Source organism: Nicotiana tabacum, chromosome 11, assembly GCF_000715075.1.
Source record: "Nicotiana tabacum cultivar K326 chromosome 11, ASM71507v2, whole genome shotgun sequence".
Classification (NCBI taxonomy): Eukaryota; Viridiplantae; Streptophyta; class Magnoliopsida; order Solanales; family Solanaceae; genus Nicotiana; species Nicotiana tabacum.
In genome coordinates, this window is record NC_134090.1 from 142,357,761 (window position 1) to 142,379,095 (window position 21,335).

A 21,335-nucleotide genomic window follows, 5' to 3' on the forward strand; every position below is an offset into this window, starting at 1 on the left:
TTTTAGCACTACTTAACATTGATTATGATTTAAAAAGAGATACGAATCACAATATGATTGTTATATGACAAATCAAAGATAGCTAAAGAACATAACCTCTACCAATAACTAAGATTACTTGGGGTAGAATAATCTATCAAATCTCACAAGTTTTTGAATATTAAATCGGAATTACTACATAACATTAATTGTGATTAAAAAGGAATGCAAATCGTATATTGCAGCATCAAACCACAAATTAAAGCGCGAGTTTAAGCCTTAATTACTCAATTGAATTTTCATGTACACCATAATTTTGATTAAGAAAAAGCAAAGCAATAAGCAAATCGTACTACAAATCAAAGTGTCACAAGTTTAATATTAATATGTAAATTATGATTTAAAAAGGTATGCAAATTACACATTCTTCGACCTCATACCATGAATAGTTGTTACAAGTCTAAACATTAATTGCATAATTTGATTTTAGTACTTAACTTAATTATGATTAAAAAAGGTATGCAAGTTACATTGTCAAATGTCATACCACGAATCACAGCGTCGCGATTGGATTTTAGTAGTTAACGTCAATTATTATGCTGATTAAAGAAAAAGAAAAGTAATCACAGATAATGAAATTCCGAGAATACCCTCACCATCATCACTCAGTATTCAACAAGTTCAGAACCAGAAAGAGGGAAAATCAGGAGGAAGAGCTTTTTGGGTTCAATTTTTAAGAATAATAAGAGCTCTTTCCTCTCGACTTTGACTCCGACTCTCTCTTTATCTCTCTCCGTATGTATACTCATATGCGTATACGCTGAGCATACAAAAATACGCAGTAGTATATGTATATACGTACGTGAAAATCTCCAGATCGAAGTTAGGGTTTTAGTTTTTTAAGGTCTTCAAAATGTCAGGGCTTCATCGATCTTCTAGCGCTCCTTCAAAAAATGGCCTTCCTCCTCAGGAACTCCTTGACGATCTTTGCAGGTGCCTCTTGCTCTTTAAGTTATTGTGCAAAACTTTATTTTTCTTTTTTTTTTGTTGTTGTTGCAATTTTAGTGATTCAAGCTATTTTTCGGACTTGGTTGTGAAATAGTGTACTTGTAGTGATCATAATTTCAAAATTTAGCTGTAGTAGTGTTAATTAGTGTTTAACTTGGTGCACTCAAGGGCGTGACCTGGTTAATGAAGTGGTAAGAGAACCATGATGTCTCAATTCAGATCCCAGCGAGGCAATATACTAGGTGATTTCTGCTTAAAGCCTTGGTCGATAGAATTATCTTGATACTTGTTCTGGTGGGAGGTAGTTGGTACCCGGTGGAATGGTCGAGGCTAATGCAAGCTGGTCCAGACATTGGTGTCATAAAATATATAGTGTTACCTTCGCCTATGCGAGCAGCCCAATGGCTATTGATCTTGAGTTAGGATAAAAAAGGATGGTTGTGGTAGGTTGATCATGGTGTTAAAAGCTAGTGTAAGTAAGGAGGATCTAATAGAGAATGAAATGGACCTCAATTTGAGATATAGAGGATTAACATCCAATGGTGTGGGTTAGTGATGTAGTTGGAATGAATATCATGGGAGATAAAAATGTTAGAACTCCGAGAAAGCAAGAAAAGTTAGGTTAATTCTTGTGATCTATATAAGTTTTGATGCTTAGCGTCATTCGGTAGTTTTAAAGGTAAGATGATGCATGTAGTCGAGGGAAGTAGTAGATTCAAGCAAGGTGACCTGGTCGCCGATGTTATAAGAAGTAGCAGATTCATGTAAATGACCTAATTTGGTATTTGAATTGAAGTTGATTGAGTGATTGGGTCTTATTAGTTGCATGTAATTCAACAGCTTCATGTGATGGAGAGTTCTCTTGTTTCGTTGTGGCGTGTTGAAGACCTAAGATAAATTTAAAAATGTGGGAAATGGAATTCCTAATTTCTTGAATGTAAGGGCAAGTTCAATTTCTTAGTTGCTGAGACTGTTGGGGCTGAATAAAGGAAGGAACGGGTAGTTCTACTTGAGTATTTTGTGCCCTGCTTAAAACAAATACTACCTTTAAACTCTTCTGTTCTCACTGCGTTATAGACCTATTGCTTGTTCTGACAATAGTTCCTATACTTGTGATTCAATTCATTGAGATGTGTTATCCTAGGCGTGTGCATCATTGAAACCAACACCTTTTTTTTTAATGATGCACAGCCGAACTAGCTAGTATGCACTTAAAATAATCCATTGGCGATCCTGCTATAATTCAAACGTATGTGTCGGTTAATTCTGCCCACCAAGTCTAAAGGATATCGGCTCACACTAAGTGTTGTAATTGAAATTCAGATCTACAGCTTCCAAGTTGTTACTCACGTTTCAATCACTCAGCCAGCTTCTAGTGTTTTGGGACATCTGTCGAATTATGAACATGAGAGTGGGTTGGTTAAATTGGCATCCGGAAGACACAAGTAAAGATAAAGTATGGAAAAGGGTAGAAGAAACATAAGAGCTGAGTTTGCCCACCCGTGATTGACACAAGTACCACTTATTTCACATTCGAGGACACCTGCATGTAGTGTTAAATAGGCAAGGAGATCCAGTGTTGGAATGGAATGGTGTTCAATAGAGTAAAATGGATATAGAAGTCAGTATAGATCCCCCCAAATAATTTGGCAGCGATGAGTGGTTGATTGATTGATCGATAATAAAATAACAATGCTTCCATAATTAATCATCCATGAATGTTTGCAACTTATTCAGTATTTTATTTGGATAGGAAGACATATTGCTTCCTTTGGTCAATATTATAGCATGGCCAGCTAATTTTTGTCTCATGGTAATGAAAGCTTATGACTTCAATAAAATGCATTCTTTCCTGGCATATAGTGTATTCTATTTCATCTGCAATTACTTAAAGTTGGTTCTAGTAGCCTGTTATATCTTTTGACTTTACTTGATTAATGGTAGATGATTGTGAAATTATGCATTTTGTATCTTTACTTGATAAATATGTTTCCTTTTCTTTTGACGCAGTCGGTTTGTTTTGAACGTGCCAAAAGAAGATCAGCAATCATTTGAGAGGATTTTATTTCTTGTGGAGTATGCACATTGGTTTTATGAAGACAATTCTGTAGAAAAAAATCCATCATTGAAGTCTTTCACTCTCAAGGAATTTACATCCTTAAGTATCCTTTGATGATAGGACCTAGGTCGACAATTTTTTAAATGCAGAGTATTATCTTGCACGCAACTTTCTCTTTCATTGGGATTTGCATGTTGTTACTCTTTCGAACTTGAATGCCCTCTCTTCGTTTTTCTTTGCATATAATTAGCCACTTGACCTGCTTGCCACCAATTTGATCGCAAAGTATGACGCTGATATTACTAACCCAAAAAAGGGGTGCGGGATGGCGGATAACTGTGATATTTCTATTGTTCTCCATAGTCGTCAATATATATACTCGTTTCTTTTTTTCCTATATGGTCATTGTTGGGCCAAGGTTCAGGTGTTTCTCTTGGGGCTGAGTGTTTTGTTTGTATTCTTTCCTTTTTTTAATTTGTTTAAGGAGCTCCCTGAACATGCAAAATGTTAACGAAGATTGGAAACGTAAAATCTAAAGAAAGAACTATTTTTGATAAGTAAGGGTATTTTTTTTATAAGATTATCTATAGAAAGAATTATATTGACAGTATAAGGTGGACATATATGATAGGGTCACTGTTTTTGACTTTCATTCCTAAGTTGTTTTGCTTACTAATTCCATGTTGGCTTGTGTATCTGGAGATGAGCATATGAGTATTCCGGCTTTCCTTAATCAACGGCAGTGTTTAACAGTTGTGACGTTTTAAAACCATATGTTCCTCACATCGATGACATATTCAAGGACTTTACCTCTTACAAGGTTCGAGTTCCTGTAACTGGGGCCATCATCCTTGATGAAACTTTTGAAAGGGTAAGTCTCGTTTGCATTGAGAGTTGCATATTCTAGTTCCTTCTCCTTAAGAGATAAATATCACCTTTGTCAGATTCTTATAGTTGATTGGTGTTCTAAATTTTGTGCTTTATTAAGCCTGTTATCTTTTAGGACCTATATTCATGTACGACCCAGTCCCTTATCAAAAAATTCATGTATGACCCAGTGATAAATATGTTACTGGAACTTAGAACATTGCTGCTTTGACTTTTTGAGGACATATATTCAGTTAACTGCAGTCATTTCTCTCTCTATTCTTTTTAGTCTGATGATTATCCTTTCCCTACTCTAATTTATAAGAACAGAGGATATAGTCAAAGTTGTTGCGAATTATCAAGGCCTTAAACTTTTGAGTCATACGATGAAACTTTGGGAAAGAGTGGGAGCATAGATTTAGGGACATTACGAGAATGAAAGAGAATCAGTTTGTATTTACTCTGTCGATCTACGCCAGAGACTATATTCTTGCTAAGAAGATCTATGGAAATTTATCGTGCGAGGAAGAACAACTTACACATGGTGTTGACTGTTCATTGACCTGTAGAAAGCATACGATAGAGCACCAACCCTTTCGTGGTGTTGGAGAAGAAAGGAATTCATATTAATTTTTAAGTGCCATAAAGGGCATGTATGAAGTAGTCCCTACAAGCATGAGAACAATAATAGGAGATATAAATGAGGTTCTCATAACTGTGGGTTTACACCAGGAATCGGAGATTTTACACCATGAAAAGGAAATAGCTATGCAGGTGAAAATGTGTTACAATATACTCAGGCAGTGAAGCCATCAAGAGTGGAGATTTTGCCACTCCGAATTCTATTCTATTTGAAATTAGTGAAGTTCCGTTATGACATCGAAAGTTCCTTGAATTCCCTGAGTGTTGAAAATTGAGTTAATAATTGGTATGCCAGACGGTTTTTTTCTGCTTATGGCCATGGTTCTTGTCTGGTCATCTTTTTGTTGTAATGTTTCAAGGTTCTATTTCCTGATGTACCGTTGAGTTCTTGTTCAAACTGTGTCTTTTGGATTTTAAGTATCTCATGGATTATTTATGTCAAATGCAGTGCTTGCTAGTAAAGGGATGGAAGGGTTCAAGTTGGAGTTTTCCACGTGGGAAAAAGAATAAGGATGAAGAGGACCACACTTGTGCAGTTAGAGAAGTAAATGCTCTTTACCTTTCTTTTAAATCAAGAAGTAAATTCTTTTTAATTCAACAGTGCTCCAATTGACATTAAAGATTCATGTAAATGTTTGTGGAGCATTCTTTCACTTTGGTTTTCTTAATACCTTGTTGCTTCTGATTCTTTTCATCTTGTCTTTAGCCGAGGGTCTATCGGAAACAGCTCTGCCCTCCCACGGTAGGGGTAGGGTCTGTGTACACACTACCTTCCCTAGACCCCACTTGTGGGAACCCACTGTTTTTTTTTTGTTTTTTTGTTGTTGTAAATGTTTATGGAAGCATACAAGGCTATCTGTTACTTGATTGGTTTTAGTCGATTTAAGGTGACTGATTTTGCCTAAGAGATGACAGTGAAGGATAAAGCTTGGCAGCGATGATATAATGGCTCGCCCCACCTTTCTGAGTTCCTTTTATCAGGATTAGAGATGCACATATAAATATCTTACTGAATAAAAAGCTGAACTTCTTTTCAGAATTCTTTAAGTAAGGTGTCATTCCTTTTTCCCCATTAAAATTCATGTTTCTTTGGTAACGTTTTCAGTTCTTCTAATGCAGGATATATCTTTATTTGCAAAAATTACTTAGCTCAAACTACCTTAGACCTTTTGCAAAGATATTGTTGGGGGTGGGTGGGTGGGTGGGTTTTTCCTTGCAGATAGTTGGGGCCATTAGGAGGGTTTTCATCAGCCGAGATGTAATTTGGCTTTTGATTTGTCTATCAGTTATTGAGTTGTGATCCAAAAAATTTTGTCGATTGTTTCATGTTTAGTATGTTTATCCTGCATGAGGAAAATAAGATATACTTACTCCCATTAAAAGGAGATCATGAGTGAAACACAATCCTATGGAATGCGATGGGGATTGGATAAACAGCGAGGGGTCTGTTCTTCTGCACCTACTACCAACTCTCCTTTCCTTTCTATTCTTATTTACTTTATTTTAACTTGTAATTTCTCAGAGGCTCAAGTATAACTATAACAACATTAATCAGAAATCAGTGCCAACCATAATGACATTTATCGAACTAGGATGAAGGTTTATCCAATTCTATGTACGTCTCCTTGTAAATGCCAGTAATAAGGTCATCTAAATTTACTTTTAAAGCTACAAGTGAAGTTAACATTCTATACATGATGAGATCTGATGCCTTATGCTATTTGCACACTATATTGTGTTAATTGATTAAACTAGGGCATCAATCAAAAGTTTGAACTATGGAGAACCACAATTAAGAGTAAGAATTTTAGGATAATTAGAAGTAAGATTCAATAGGTGCATTAAGTTTAGCCAACATAAGAAGAGCGAAGTGAGGTATGGGATTGAGGTGCGTAAATGCAAAAAATTAGATACCTATGTTCGATGATCCGGTATAATGGTATGGTATGATCGATGAAGATATGCACATGGAATCAAAATAAGGTGGTTAAAACAGAGAGGTGCTACCGGAGTGTTATGTGATAGAAGGATACCTACTGAAATGAAATTCAAGTTTTATGTAACAGTTGTAAGATTAGCAATTTGATACGAGAGTGAATGTTGGGCCTCTAAGGTCCAACATATCCACGAGATGTGTCGAAGAAATGCAAATTCTAATATGGATGTGCGGTCATATAATATTAGGCAATATTAAAAATGACCACATTCAGCATAAGGTGCAAGTAGCATATATAGAGCATAAACTGAGAGGTTTCTTGAGATAATCTGGTCATGTACTCAGTCGACCTCTAGATGGACCATTCCATAGGCCTAAACAATGGTGAATGAAGGTGTTAAAAAGGGGACGAGGTAGACCTAAAATCACATGAAAAGAAGTTATCTTCAAAGACCTACAATCTCTTGGAATCCATGCAAATCTAGCAAAAAATAGAGCACAATGGAATAGGTATAGCAGTTAGTGGGAATTGAGTTTTAGGTGAAACCAAATTCTTGGAATTTAAATTTGGGAAGAAATTGCCACAGTTGTGAAGTGGACAACTTGTTAAATTTGCTCAAAAGACTTAGGGAGAAAGATGGATTGATGAAAGTGGGGATTCTTTGTTTTGGCTTGCATACAGCAGCCACAGATATTCTGCTAAGTTTGGTTACAAAGATGCTCTATCTTTTTTGGAGGGCAAAATTGTTGACTGGCCACGACAATTATTGTGGAAAGCAAAAGCTCCTCCTAGGGTTGTATGTTTTTGGGTGGATAGTTTTAAATGAAGCCCGACTCACTCATCAAAATTTGGCGAAAAGAGGCTATGCACCCTGCAGCAGAGACTACCTGTGTTGAAATTTCAAATCATCTATTTTTGCATTACAGAAAAACATGGAGTTATGGGACATTTTCAAACAGCTGTTCAATATCGCATTAGCAATAGCCAGTAGGTTGACACAAGTCTTTAGCAGCTGGACTGGAATGCTGATATAAAAGACTTACATGAAGCAACAACAAACCCAGTAAATCCCCACAAGTGGGGTTTGGAGAGAGTAGTGTGTACGCAATCCTTACTCATACCTTGGTAAGGCAGAGAAGTTGTTTTCGATAGACCATCGGCTAAAGAGAAGATGAAAAAAAGCAGTGACTACAAGTAGTAACAGCGGTAAGATATTAAGAAAATCGAAGCGAAAGATAGCAATCGACAATAAGTAGTAATAGCAATCTATGAGTATGAAGGATAGCAAACTAGCACTAATGCTACCGGTCTAAGAAAGAAAAGGAAAACGCACGACTACGTACTAGTCTTCTACCCTGATCCTCGACCTCCACACCCTCCTATCAAGAGTCATGTACTTGGTAAGCTCCAACTGCAAGAGTCTTCTTTCACCTACCTTTACCTCTCCTCCTACCCAAAGGCCAACTCTCACACTAAGTGGGGCATTTGTGCTTCTCCTCTTCACATGCCCAAACCATTTTAGCCTCGCCTCCTGCATCTTATCCTCCACTGAGTACTTTTCCCGAATAACTTCATTTCTAATCTTTTTTGACCTGGTATGATCGCACATCCATCTCAACATCCTCATTTAGGTACTCTCATCTTCTGGATATGAGAGTTCTTGACTGTCCAACACAAAGCTCCATACAACATGGCTGGTCTAACCACCGCTCTATAGAACTTACCTTTAAGTTTCAGTGCCACCTTCTTGTCGCACAGGACTCCAGACGCTAACCTCCATTTCATCCACTCTGCTCCGATACAACGTGTGACATCCTCATCAATCTTCCCATTTCCTTGTATAATAGACTCAAGGTGCTTGAAACTTCCTCTCTTGGGGATAAATTGTGTATCAAGCCTCACATTCATGTTCGCTTCCTGGGTCGCATCACTAAACTTTCACTCTAAATATTCTGTCTAGGTCCTGCTCAACTTGAAACCTTTAGACTCTAAAGTCTGTCTCCAAACCTCCAGCCTCTCGTTAACACCACCTCGCGTCACGTCAATCAGAACTATGTCATCTGCAAATAACATACACCATGGAACCTCCCCTTGAATGTGTCGCGTCAACACGTCCAATACCAAGGAAAATAATTTGGGTCCCTATGGGAGGAGCAGAATCAAAGATGCATCAGAGGAATTTGCTATTCTGTGCACCAACTCAAACATTTTAGTTTATAACTTGTCATTTTGGTCAAAACATGAATATGTAAATATCATAGATAATTGATAAATTTCCCTAGCTATATGTGTTAAGGATAAATTGGTCTTATGACCAGTTTGTATATGCTTTTGTACATGCACCTTGTTGGTGCTTCAGTAATCAATATTTTGATACCCTTATCTTTTATCCAAAAAAAGAATTAGTCATGTTAGTACGCTCTGCAGGTCCAATGGTTGCTAGTAGTTTTAAAGTATTGTTAGAGATTTACATACCAATAGAAGACATAGATAACTTCTAGTGTTAGAGAAACTAATTTTTAATTTGTCTGAGATTAGTTAAAATGAAGCAATATGGACAATGGGGATTTATACCACCAACCCCAACATATTTAATATTTGATTATTGAGGGGTAGTTGTCGTGACTTGTTGAATTTGAATTTTTTGTGGAAAGAAGAGACATCAAATATTTCGTAATTATGGAGAAAGTTGTTTGGACCAGTCCACGAAGAAAATTCAATTTAAGTTCTACATGAGGAATAGGTAGTATGTGGTTTGTACTTAACGTCTCATGGTGGTACTGGTGTATCATAGTATAAAGGAGGAGCAATGGCCGAAGATGAAACTTATGGTCTTAAAAGCTTAAAGGTAAAAGCTTTGTGGGGCTATAATATTTGTGTCGGCGATAAAACATCTATTGAGGGTCAAATGAGTAAAATGAAAAGTTTAAAGTTATATTATCTTCAAATATAGAAATATGTCATCCTTTATGGAACGGTCTAATGATGAAAATGTGTTACATAAATTGAAACAGAGGGAGTAACATTTTTGGTTCCTCTGTTTTTGGATCAAAACTTTGTGGTTCAAAGGGAAAAGAGAATAAACTGATTTAATTTCTTCATTGTGAATGGATCAGTTTATCAAAAACTGAGTTACAAGCTATCTAGAAGTCATAGAAAAGTCTGCAATAGTTTACTTTTATAGTAGTTTAGTTTAGGATCATACTTTTCTCTGTTTTAATAAGTTGGCATCGGATCTGACTTCTCCAAATTGAAGATTGTACTCCTTCCGTTCCAGTTTAAATGAAAATATTTCCTTTTTGGTACGTTACAACAAGAATGATCCCTTTCTAAATTGGAAAATAATTTTACTTATACTTTCAATCGTGCCCTCAATGAGAAGCTTTTATAGCCACACAAATACTCTAGCATGTTTAACACTACAAGCCACACAAATGTTGTGGCTTGTTTAGGACCACAAGTTTTAAAAGTCTTCATTTTTTTCTTAAACTCTGTGCCCAGTCAAATAGGTTCACATAAATCGGAATGGAGGGAGTAACTGTTATGAAATCTTGGTGGTTTTATATGTGATTAAGGCCTCATTTGTTTGTTTTAAGATTAAGACGTTTGAATCTGAATACATATCTGATGAAGAAACAAGATACTGAATATGAATACATATCTAAATATGAAAATGCGTATTAAGATTAAGATATCTGAATCTAAATACACATCTGAATATTAAGATGTGTATTAAGATTTGAATACTAAATGACTAAGATTGTTTTTTTTAACATCTGAACATATAAAATCTATCTTTAATTAAAAATTAATAAGCATAAAATTCAAATAAAATACTAATTAATCTAATGGTGGTGGTTCTAGGTAGTAGCTAGTGCTGATTGGTAGCGATATAAATTGTGATTGAGGATATTGGTGGTGGATGGTGATCGTTAATAATAGTGAGGTAGTGGTTGTGATTGAGGAAGGTGATGGTGGGTGGTGGTAGTTTATAATGGCGGGCAACGCCGGTTATGGTTAGTGATGGTGATGAGGTGGTTAGTTGTGGTAGTGGAGGTGGGTGAGTGTGTAGTTATGATTGAGGATGATGGTGGCAAGGATATTGGGTGGTGGTAGTGATAACGGCTATGGTTGAGGCTGGTGGTGGTAGTAGTTGATAATGGTAGGTGGTGGCAACAGTTAGTAATGAATGTGGATGATAACATCTTAATAAAATTAAGTCTTTGTTATAGATCTTAATCATACAGACCCATAAGTGGTTGTGAAGTAAAAAAATATACACAATTAATGATTGAGATCTTAAGGGTTAATATTCGGACTTTGAAAACAAACGCACTTAATGCCTGAGATCTGAATGATTAAGATTTAGACCGCCATTAAATGAAAACAAATGAGGCCTAAGATTATCCTTTTCAGGAGCTGGCAGCAACAGTTTATTTCTATTTTTTTTTTTTTTGATTCTCTTGCCCTTTTCATGGACAACCTTAAGTAATTACCTTCCATGGTTTATCTTTATACAATGCCCGGTTTGGCTTCAACTATCTAAATTATGCTCTATATTGGATGCAGGTCTTGGAGGAAACAGGATTTGATGTATCAAAACTTCTTCATAAAGATCAATTCCTTGAAATGACTTTTGGACAGCAAAGAGTGCGGCTTTACATAATAGCTGGAGTGAAAGAGGATACAGCATTTGCCCCACAAACTAAAAAAGAAATTAGTGTAAGTGAAATACTTTGTGCAATTTAAAAGCTGAAAAGAAGATCAGTATAGCAGAAACACTCTTGTCGAAGTGTAACCCATTTATCAATGTCCATTTCTTGTTATCTTTAATAGATGGATTTATGCTGTCCCAACTAAATTAAAATATTGCTAATATTGAATTACTGTATGGTCTATTAGTACATTTATTTTTTTGAATGATGATATATCATTTGCTTGCCTTTGTTGACTTTAAGTTTATGTGTAAGAATTTGTTTGTTGGAGCCCATGCTAATAGATAATTTTTTGAGCTTACTACCTTAGTTTAATACGACTATATGGAGCAGCAGATTCCTTTGGAATTTTACTTGCCGTTGAACTTCACATTTCTCAATGTCATATGCCATGTATTATGTGTACAAAGTTTAGTGATGACCTGTTGAATGAGATGTATGTTATGTAGGTATGGCATGCTGATACATTTCAGCTGGATCTTATAGCCATTATTTATTTGGATGAAGTATTGAACTTTATTTTCGGAGGAATAATTGAGTTACTATTGCAATGTCAATCACAAAAGATATGCTAAGGAATGTCTTTCCTCTCATGATTATGCATGAAGTTGATACTTTAGATGCTATCTAGAATTACTCTTTTTAATTGGTTGACATCTGCAGGAATCTTTGAAAGTTAATTTTTGTAACATGCGCATTCTTTTGCTCTCCCATTTCTTTAACATTGATGGTCATTCTCTACACAATGCACAAATTGCATGCAAACACGTGCATGTGTTCTAAAATTTACGGATTGTATATGGAGCTGGCATGGTATAATCACTTAGGTTGTACATATGCAAAGCTCATATTCAATACGAGAATCCGACTGTGACTGCTTCCTCTGGGAATTAAAATTTGTTGGTTTGCATGTTGAATTCAGGAAATTGCATGGCAAAGACTGGATGAACTTCAACCAGCAAGTAATGACGTCATATCTCGTGGGATGACTGGCCTCAAGCTCTACATGGTTTCTCCATTTTTAACGTGAGTGAAATGCTTAGTTTGTAAACCTGGAGGATGCCCTCAAGTTGTTTCGCTAATGATTCCAAGTACTTTTCACAGATCTTTGAGATCATGGATTTCAGCACATCAGCCTCCAGTAGCACCTAGACTGGATAGACCTTCAAGAGGTGCATTCTTTCTCCATTTCCCCAAATCCTCTCTTCTGTAGTAGCTAATACGTCGTCTAGTAGGTTGATCTTGACTGTTGTTTGAATTCGATTACTTATCTCTCCTCCGGGAAACTAGCTTAATGAAGTATCAATTTACATCAAGTTGGTTGGGTTAGAATGCCGGCCAATTTTATATTTCTCCCATTTGAGTTGAATAGTCATATTTTACTGCAGATTACTTGTATATCTAACATCAAGATAAAGTGGAAACTTTACCTTTTGCATCAAACTTTGAGACAGTAAGGTAACTAAGATGATGATCCAAGTACGCATTTCAAAGATTATAAATAGTTTGGAGCATATAAATAGGATAAGGTGGATCTCTAAGGGGGAGCCTTGTCGTAACTGATGAAGTTGTTGCCATGTGAACCAGTTCGGGGTTGCCGGGGTGTTCGACACTTCGACTACAGAAGACATCCACCTTGTTAGGAGATTGATGGAGCAGTATAGGGAGAGGAAGAATGACTTGCATATGGTGTTCATCGACTTAGAAAAGGCGTACGATAAAGTTTCGAGGGAGGTTTTGTGGAGATGTTTGGAGGCTAGAGGTGTACATGTTGCCTACGTTGGGGTGATTAAGGACATGTATGATGGAGCAAAGACCCGAGTGAGGATGGTGGGTGGGGACTCAGACCATTTTCCAGTTATGATGGGGGTTGTATCAGGGGTTGGCACTCAACCTTTTTTTTGTTTGCCCTGGCGATGAACGTACTGACGCGCCACATCCAGGGGGAGGTGGTGTGGTGCATGGTATTTGCAGATGATATTGTATTGATTGACGAGACGCGAGACGGTGTGAACGCGCAGTTAGAGATATGGAGGCAGACCCTGGAGTCAAAAGATTTCAAGTTGAGCAGGACCAAGACAGAATACTTGGAGTATAAGTTTAGTGGCGAGACTTAAGGAGGGTAAGGGGAGGTGGGGCTGGACTCACAGGTCATCCTTAGGAGAGGCAGTTTTAAGTACCTTGGGTCTATTATTTAAGGGGGTTGGGGCGATTGATGAAGATGTTACATATCGTATTGGGGTGGGATGGATGAAATGGAGACTCGCTTCCTGTGTTTTGTGTGACAAGAAGATGCCACAAAAACTTAAAGGTAAGTTCTACAGAGTGGTGGTCAGACTGATGATGTTGTTTGGGGCTGAGTGTTGGCCAGTCAAGATCGCTCATGTCCAGAAGATGAAGGTAGAAGAGATGAGGATGTTGAGATGGATGTGCGAGCACACCAGGGTAGATAGGATCAGAAATGAGGTTATTCGCGACAAGGTGGGTGTGGCCCCTATTGAGTACAAGATGCGGGAAGCGCGGCTTAGGTGGTTTGGTCATGTGAAGAGGAGCACAAACGCCCCTGTGAGGAGGTGTGAGAGGTTGACATTGGAGGGCCTACGGAGAGGTAGAGGTAGGCCAAAGAAGAGGTGGGGAGAGGTGATTAGGCAAGATATGGTGCAGCTTCACCTGACCGAGGACATGACCCTTGATAGGAAGGTATGGTGGTCGAGGATTAGGGTAGTAGAGTAGGTAGTCTAGAGTGTTCATAACAGCAGTATTGGCACGCAGTCTCGCTTTCTGTTGGTAGTAGGTTTGTATGACTAACCGTTGTTTTCTTTCATTGTTGATTACCTTACTATTGAGCCGAGGGTCTATCAGAAACAGCCTCTCGGCCCCTATCGGAGCAAGGGTAAGGTCTGCGTACACATTACCCTCCCCAGACCCCACTATGTGGGATTTTACTGGGTAGTTGTTGTTGATTACCTTACTATCTTGTTGTTTTTATTGTGCTTTTTATGGCTTTTTGGTGCTGTCCCTTCTTGTCTATATTTTCATTAATGTGGTGCTTGTGCTTTCCTGAGCCGAGGTTGTATTGGAAACATCTCTATCCTACACAAGGTAGGGGTAAGGTCTGCTTACACACTACCCCTCCCAGACCCCACGGTGTGGGATATTACTGGGTATGTTGTTGTTGTTGTTGTATTGGAGGTGATTTGGACTGATTTGGTATCAAAATTCATAGTTAAAGTCTAGTTCAAAAAATTTTCTTCGACACATGTATCAAACAAGTATGCCGCATATATCTTACACACAGGTATACATGGATAATATATATGTGAAACACATTTCATACAAATATGATACATATGTGATACACAAATGATACAGAGTGTGATGAACATCATTTTTTTTTCATGTTCATCTTCTACTTCGAGTTTTCAATTCAAACCAACTCAAAACTCTACGAAATCATCCCAAAACCGGGATTTAAATTCCTTAAGATGTATTCAATCTATTCCAACAATACCCACTCAAAAGAAAGCAAAAGATTGGCTTTTTTTCCCGCTACAAATAGCTAAGTGCCTACTATGGGTAATATTTTATGCATTGGCTAATTTTTGTACTAACTCACTTATGAGCTGACATAACTGGTAATTTTCCTTATTTAATTCCCTTTCTCCCACCATTTAAACCACCTCAACACCCCCACCCCCCTCCCCTCCCAAACAACTCAAGTCCCTACTCCGTACCCCTATATTGTTAATTAAAAAAACCTTTCTCTCGGGTTAAATGCATCTATCTGAATCTCTTCCACCCTTGAAGGAAGGGGGGAGGGGTTAGGGGGAATTGTTCATTTTACTTTTTTGTTGGTTGGTTGATCTGAACAATCATGAAACCAATGACTACTTTGCATAATGGATCCAATTTTCTTCTCCGCAGCGCCTCTTCACCTTCTTTTTAATTGGTAAAGGATATCTCATGAGGTACGACTAGTTTGTATGATTCTGTTTGTTATGGTAGTGGATAATGGTCCCTCTCCTCTCTCTTTCTTTACGTGAGGTGTTTTGTAAGATCCTAGGTATACTTTATTTAATATGACTTCATTAGGGACCCCTGAGATTTAATAAGTACAGGGAAGATACACCATGTCGTTAAACCTGAGATGTACTAAGTACAAGGAAGATACACCAGCTGTCGACTGTCGTTTAATGATACTTCTAACCTTACTTGAAGCCCTCTCACCAAGACAAATCAGAATGTTAGAATGTTCTCCTTCCAACTTTCCCCTCTAGTTCATCTACTCTTCTTTGGTCTAAAAGGTACTCCCTCTACTTAAAAAAGATTGGAACTATTTCCTTATTACTCTCTTTAAAAAAGAGTGATAGCCTTTCTAAATTTAGAAGAAATACTTTAACTTGACCTTTCCATTTTACCCTTAATGATAACCACACAAATGTTATGGCATGTTTAAGAGTTAAGACTAGTAGTTTTAAAAGTCTTATAGCCGCAGAAATATCACAAGTTTCAAAGTCTTTCTCAAAAAAAAAAAAAAGACTACAAATTTCAAAGTCTTTCTCAAAAGAAATAAAAAGACCACAAGTTTCAAAGTCTTTCTCAAATGAAATAAAAAGACCACAAGTTTTAAAGTCTTCATTTCTCTCTTACATTTTGTGCCCAATCAAACAACGCCATATAAACTAAAACAGAGGGAGTAATAACTATGAATAGTCAATGACTTACATCAAAGAGCAGAATGTGATTGTATAAGGTCTAAATTGAGCTCACCAAATCTAATCTGATTAAGAAAATGTCACCCTCTCAGTTGCTTAAAGAAAAAAGTTGGGAAGTATGATAGTAGTTACCTCCAGCACATTCAACTAGCTATAGAAAGAAATGCTCAGTCAGCATTTTATCAAAAGCCTAAGCTTATGCATTACTTTAGTCCAGTGGGAGTTTTAATGCTAACTTTCGTTTAATATCTTGTGTTTAGGACACAGCATATTAATTTTTATACAATTTGCTGATAAGGTTTAGTTCTTTTATGTAGGAAAAAGTGTATGGAACGCAAAGAATAGTTCCACTGGGAGCAGCTCAGTTTTAACTGAGATTCAATTGAACAAGCCTGCAGCTGATGCACATCCCCCAGGCACAGGTAATGCTGCTCGGTGGGCCGGGCCTGAACCGGACCGGACCGGGCCCGCGGTCCTAACGGGCCTGGTGGGCCTGGTGGGCCGGTCCTGGGTGGGCCGGTCTTGGTGGGCCTCTGAGCCCGTCACGGGCTGGTCTCCATGGTTGAGCCCACGAGCCCGGGACCGTTTGGCCCGGGACCGGCAGGCGGGCCTGGGCCGGTCCTGGCGGGCCTGGCGGGCCCAACGGCTATTTTAAAAAAAAAAAAAAAAAAAAAAAAATCAAACGGCCATATTTAAAATCTAGCCGTTTGGGCTGAAAATATGACCGTTTTTTAAGTTAAAAAAATGGCCATTTGGCCCCCAAACTTTATTTTAACCCCAAACTTTATATAATTACACTTTTCCCCATTTCTCAACTATAAATACCCCCTCATTCTTTCATTTTTATTCACCAATTCATCAATATCTCTCAATATCTCTCAATCTCTCTCAATCTCTCTACTACAATTACTTAATTTATTGTTGAAATTTCGTGAAAAATTGTGAAGTTGTTGAATTGAAGTTTTCAAGTGTTCAACGATTTTCAATTTTCAAGAAGTTGTTCGGCAATCCGGTAAACTCGTTTCAACTCTTACGTTTTTATAATATATTTTTGTGTGGTTTAGTTTGCATAATTATAATTAATATGGCATTTACTTTGAAAAAAATGTTTGGTAAAGGAAAAGATAAAACCGGTGAAAGTAGTGGCCAACCAACTACCCTTCCCCCGGCTCCCCGACCTAGAAAAGATAAGCAAGTTGAAAGTAGTCGCCAACCTAGACGTCCTCCTCCTTCCGTAATTCTTGATAGTGATCACCCTTGTTTTCAATTTACCGATAGTGAATTTTATCATAATGTTGCACCAGGTGATAGATTAGATGATGAAATTATGAATGCTCTTTATCCTAATGAAACCATCTTAGAAAATAATGAGGAAAATGAGGATGATGATGAAACTCAAGCACCGGATTTAGATGATACACCTACTAGTCCTCTTAATAACCCAAGTGATGCACCGGTCGACCCACCTGTAGAAACTCCTACTTTTAATAGAGAACCTGCTAAACGCTTAGAAACATCATTAGTTTGGAATTTTTTTACTCAAGTAAGAGAAAAAAATAAGGCTAAGTGTAAAACTTGTGGGAAATTAATGTCGCATAAATATGTAGGAGACCGTAGCGGCACAGGTAGTTTGACTAGGCACATAAAAACACACCCTAGAGATAAGGCTAGATTTTTTCAAATGAAAGCGCATCTAGAGGGGACAAGTGTAGATTCTGCGATTAACCCTAGTACAGGTTCAAATCTAGTTCAACCAGGAATTAACACTGTCACTGGAGGTATTTTATATTACGATCCAAATAGAGATCGTGAAGAATTAGCAAAGATGATTACTGTTATGTGCTTACCTTATACTTTTGCTTCTAATCCTAATTGGGTTCATTATATTAGAAGAGTGTTTAATCCTACTTATAAAGGTTGGCCTCGCGCAACAGTTAAGAGTGATATTTATAAATTCAAACATGAATATGAACAATATTTGCGTTATTTATTTACTCATATACCTAATCGGATTTCTATTACTACTGATATTGGTAGAAGTGGTAATGATTGTGATTACCTAACTGTTACAAGTCATTGGATAGATGAAGAATGGATAATGCAAAAACGCATAATTGCATATAGAATAATTAATTCGCGTCACACAGGTAAATTTATAGCTAACACTGTTGCAGATATTTGTAGATATTTTTGCTTTAGCGATAAAATAATGGCAATTTCAATGGATAATGCTTCTAGTAACACCAGTGCTATAGGCATGCTTACAACAACACTAAATCCTGCATTTACTAATATTTTCCATGTTAGATGTATTTGTCATATTTATCATTTAATTGTCGGTGATGGTATGCGAATATTAAACATAGAAATTGAAAAGGTTAGAATGGCTCTTAATTGGCTTTTTTATTCAAACCGTAGAAGTAGACTTAGAGAGTATTTTAAAAAATGTGATGAATATGGCCTTAGAGAAAGAAAGGTTCCTAAACCTTGCCCGACTAGATGGAATTGTATGTACGAAAGTTTAGTAGTAGCATATGAATATAGAAACCCAATTAATGCAACGTTTAATTCTCGGGTAGGTGGTGAAGATGATGATGAAATGCTTACCACTCAAGATTGGACTAATGTTAAAATTCTTTTAGATTTTTTAGAACATTTTCAAATTGCAACAAATGCATTTTCTGGGCAATATTATCCTACTATTTCAAACTGTTTAGTTTATATTGCAGCACTATCTGATTTGTTTGTTGAATTTAGTGAGGGTGGGGATATTTATGAACTTGCTATAAATGAAATGAAACAAAAGTTTAAAAAATATTTTTTCCTATCCCTCCTATTTATGGTCTTGCTGCAATGCTAAATCCTACAATGAAATTGGGAGGTCCTCATTTTTGGTATTCAAATATTTATAAGGCTTTAGATCTTTCAAATGAGGAAATTGCGACACTTGCAGATGCAAAAGCTTCAATTAAGATTAACGCTCAAACAGTTTATAATGCTTATCAACTTGCCTTAGAGCATGCTAGGCCAACTATTCCAACCCCTACTTCGTCTAGCTCACAATCCTCTAAAAGAGTTGCGGGCTTAAAAGCTCTTAAATCTTGGACGGAGTTCAGGGGGTCTCAAGGTGAAAATTATGATGAAACTTCACATCTAAATGAGCTTCAAGTTTATTTGTCTCAGGGACTTGAAAAGGAGAATCCAGACGGCTCTTTTGATCTTTTGGAATGGTGGAAGGCAAGGGAAAAACATTTTCCTGTTCTTGCAAGGATGGCTCGGGATATTTTATCAATTCAAGCTTCAACTGTTGCATCAGAGAGCGCTTTCAGTCAAGCAAGACTGCAAATAGGTGATCATAGAGCGTCTATGAGGGATAGCTTGGAAAAATCAGTATTGTTTAGAGATTGGATCCGCTCGGAAAGAAGAAACTTTGGAATTGCAGAAGCACAACCGGCGATAGATGAAGCTTATGAAGAAATGATAGCGGAACTTACGGAGGATTCGGCTTCGCCCGGAAGTGGTGATGAACAAGCTTCTTTTCCACCACCACCAACGCAACCTCCTCCGAACCTTGAAGGATTTATGAGATTTGTTAGAGATAATACATAGAATAATATGTAACTTGTATTTTGGCACATCTTCCTTAGTTTTTTCCTTCTAATGGTGGTATTAGTACCTTGTTGTGCTCATTCCATTGGGGGAAGGATGACTAAGAAAGATATGTCATTTTTTGGTAATAAAATTTATTGCTTCTACCCATGAGCTTCTTTTCGCAATATTTCTTTGTCTATACTTAGAATTATTTATATGCTACAATATATACATAATATACAATATATATACTACAAGAAAATATATTTATAAGATACAATATATACATAAGATACAATATATATACTACAAGAAAATATATAAGAGAATATATATACATAAGATACAATATAATATACTACAAGAAAATATATTATGCTACAATATATACATAATATACAATATATATACTACAAGAAAATATATAAGAGAATATATATACATAAGATACAATATAATATACTACAAGAAAATATATTATGCTACAATATATACATAATATACAATATATATACTACAAGAAAATATATTTATAAGCTACAATATATACATAAGATACAATATATATACTACAAGAAAATATATAAGAGAATATATATACATAAGATACAATATAATATACTACAAGCAAATATATAAGAGAATATATATACATAAGATACAATATAATATACTACAAGCAAATATATTATGCTACAATATATACATAATATACAATATATATACTACAAGAAAATATATTTATAAGCTACAATATATACATAATATACAATATATATACTACAAGAAAATATATAAGAGAATATATATACATAAGATACAATATATATACTACAAGAAAATATATTATGCTACAATATATACATAATATACAATATATATACTACAAGAAAATATATAAGAGAATATATATACATAAGATACAATATAATATACTACAAGAAAATATATTATGCTACAATATATACATAATATACAATATATATACTACAAGAAAATATATTTATAAGCTACAATATATACATAAGATACAATATATATACTAAAAGAAAATATATAAGAGAATATATATACATAAGATACAATATAATATCAAGAAGTGATATTTATGCATGACAATTTAGTGTTTTACTATTGTTTTGTTATTTTCTTTTTCGTCAAGCACTTTAATAATTAGATATACATATATACTACATATTAATATAGCCATGATACTACAAGAAATTGTCTTTAAAAAAAAAAAAAAAAACCCGCTAGGCCCGCGAAGCCCACGAGCCCGGCCCGTTAAGCACAGGACCATGTGGGCTTAGGCCCGTCACGGGCCGGTTCCACCCATTAGGCCCACGAAGACCGGGACCGCCAGGCCCGGGACCGCCAGAGCCCGGGACCACGAAGCCCGGGACCGCGAGGCCCGGCCCGTTAGGCCCACTAAGGCCCGGGCCCGGGACAAAATACAGCCCTAGGCACAGGTCCTGGCAAAAGCTTCAGAAACTTCCGGTTTGACACTGCTTCAATATATCGTGCAATGGAAGCTGGCTTCTCTTCTTGAAGTGTAGAGTGTAGTCACGGTCGATTGTCAAGTTTCATGTGCACATATAGCTTCAGTTACTACATCAATTGTCGACAAAATCTAGGTCTCGTCATGTTAATCCGCCAGACAAGTTTGTAGTTTTGTGGCTGTTCTGTTCAGGTAAAGGTTTGTGATGCATGTACAGTATGTACAGGTACCTTTTGTATTGAATAGTCAAGCATGTTATTTAGTAGATGCAAAAACACTCCTTTTAATTTGGACACTATATTTTCCTACGTATCAGTGTTGCCC

General features: G+C 36.6%; 1 protein-coding gene across 1 annotated transcript; it reads left to right on the forward strand.

The window, feature by feature from the left end:
- The first annotated feature begins 675 nt into the window (after positions 1-675).
- On the forward strand, positions 676-21,323 carry LOC107821870 (mRNA-decapping enzyme subunit 2). The gene is made up of 9 exons (XM_075225521.1): positions 676-972; positions 2,998-3,149; positions 3,790-3,917; positions 5,004-5,099; positions 11,062-11,214; positions 12,130-12,233; positions 12,312-12,379; positions 16,240-16,344; positions 20,983-21,323. The coding sequence occupies exons 1-9, from the start codon at positions 893-895 to the stop codon at positions 21,060-21,062; spliced, it is 966 nt and encodes a 321-aa protein (XP_075081622.1). The 5' UTR covers positions 676-892; the 3' UTR covers positions 21,063-21,323.
- Positions 21,324-21,335: the final 12 nt, after the last annotated feature.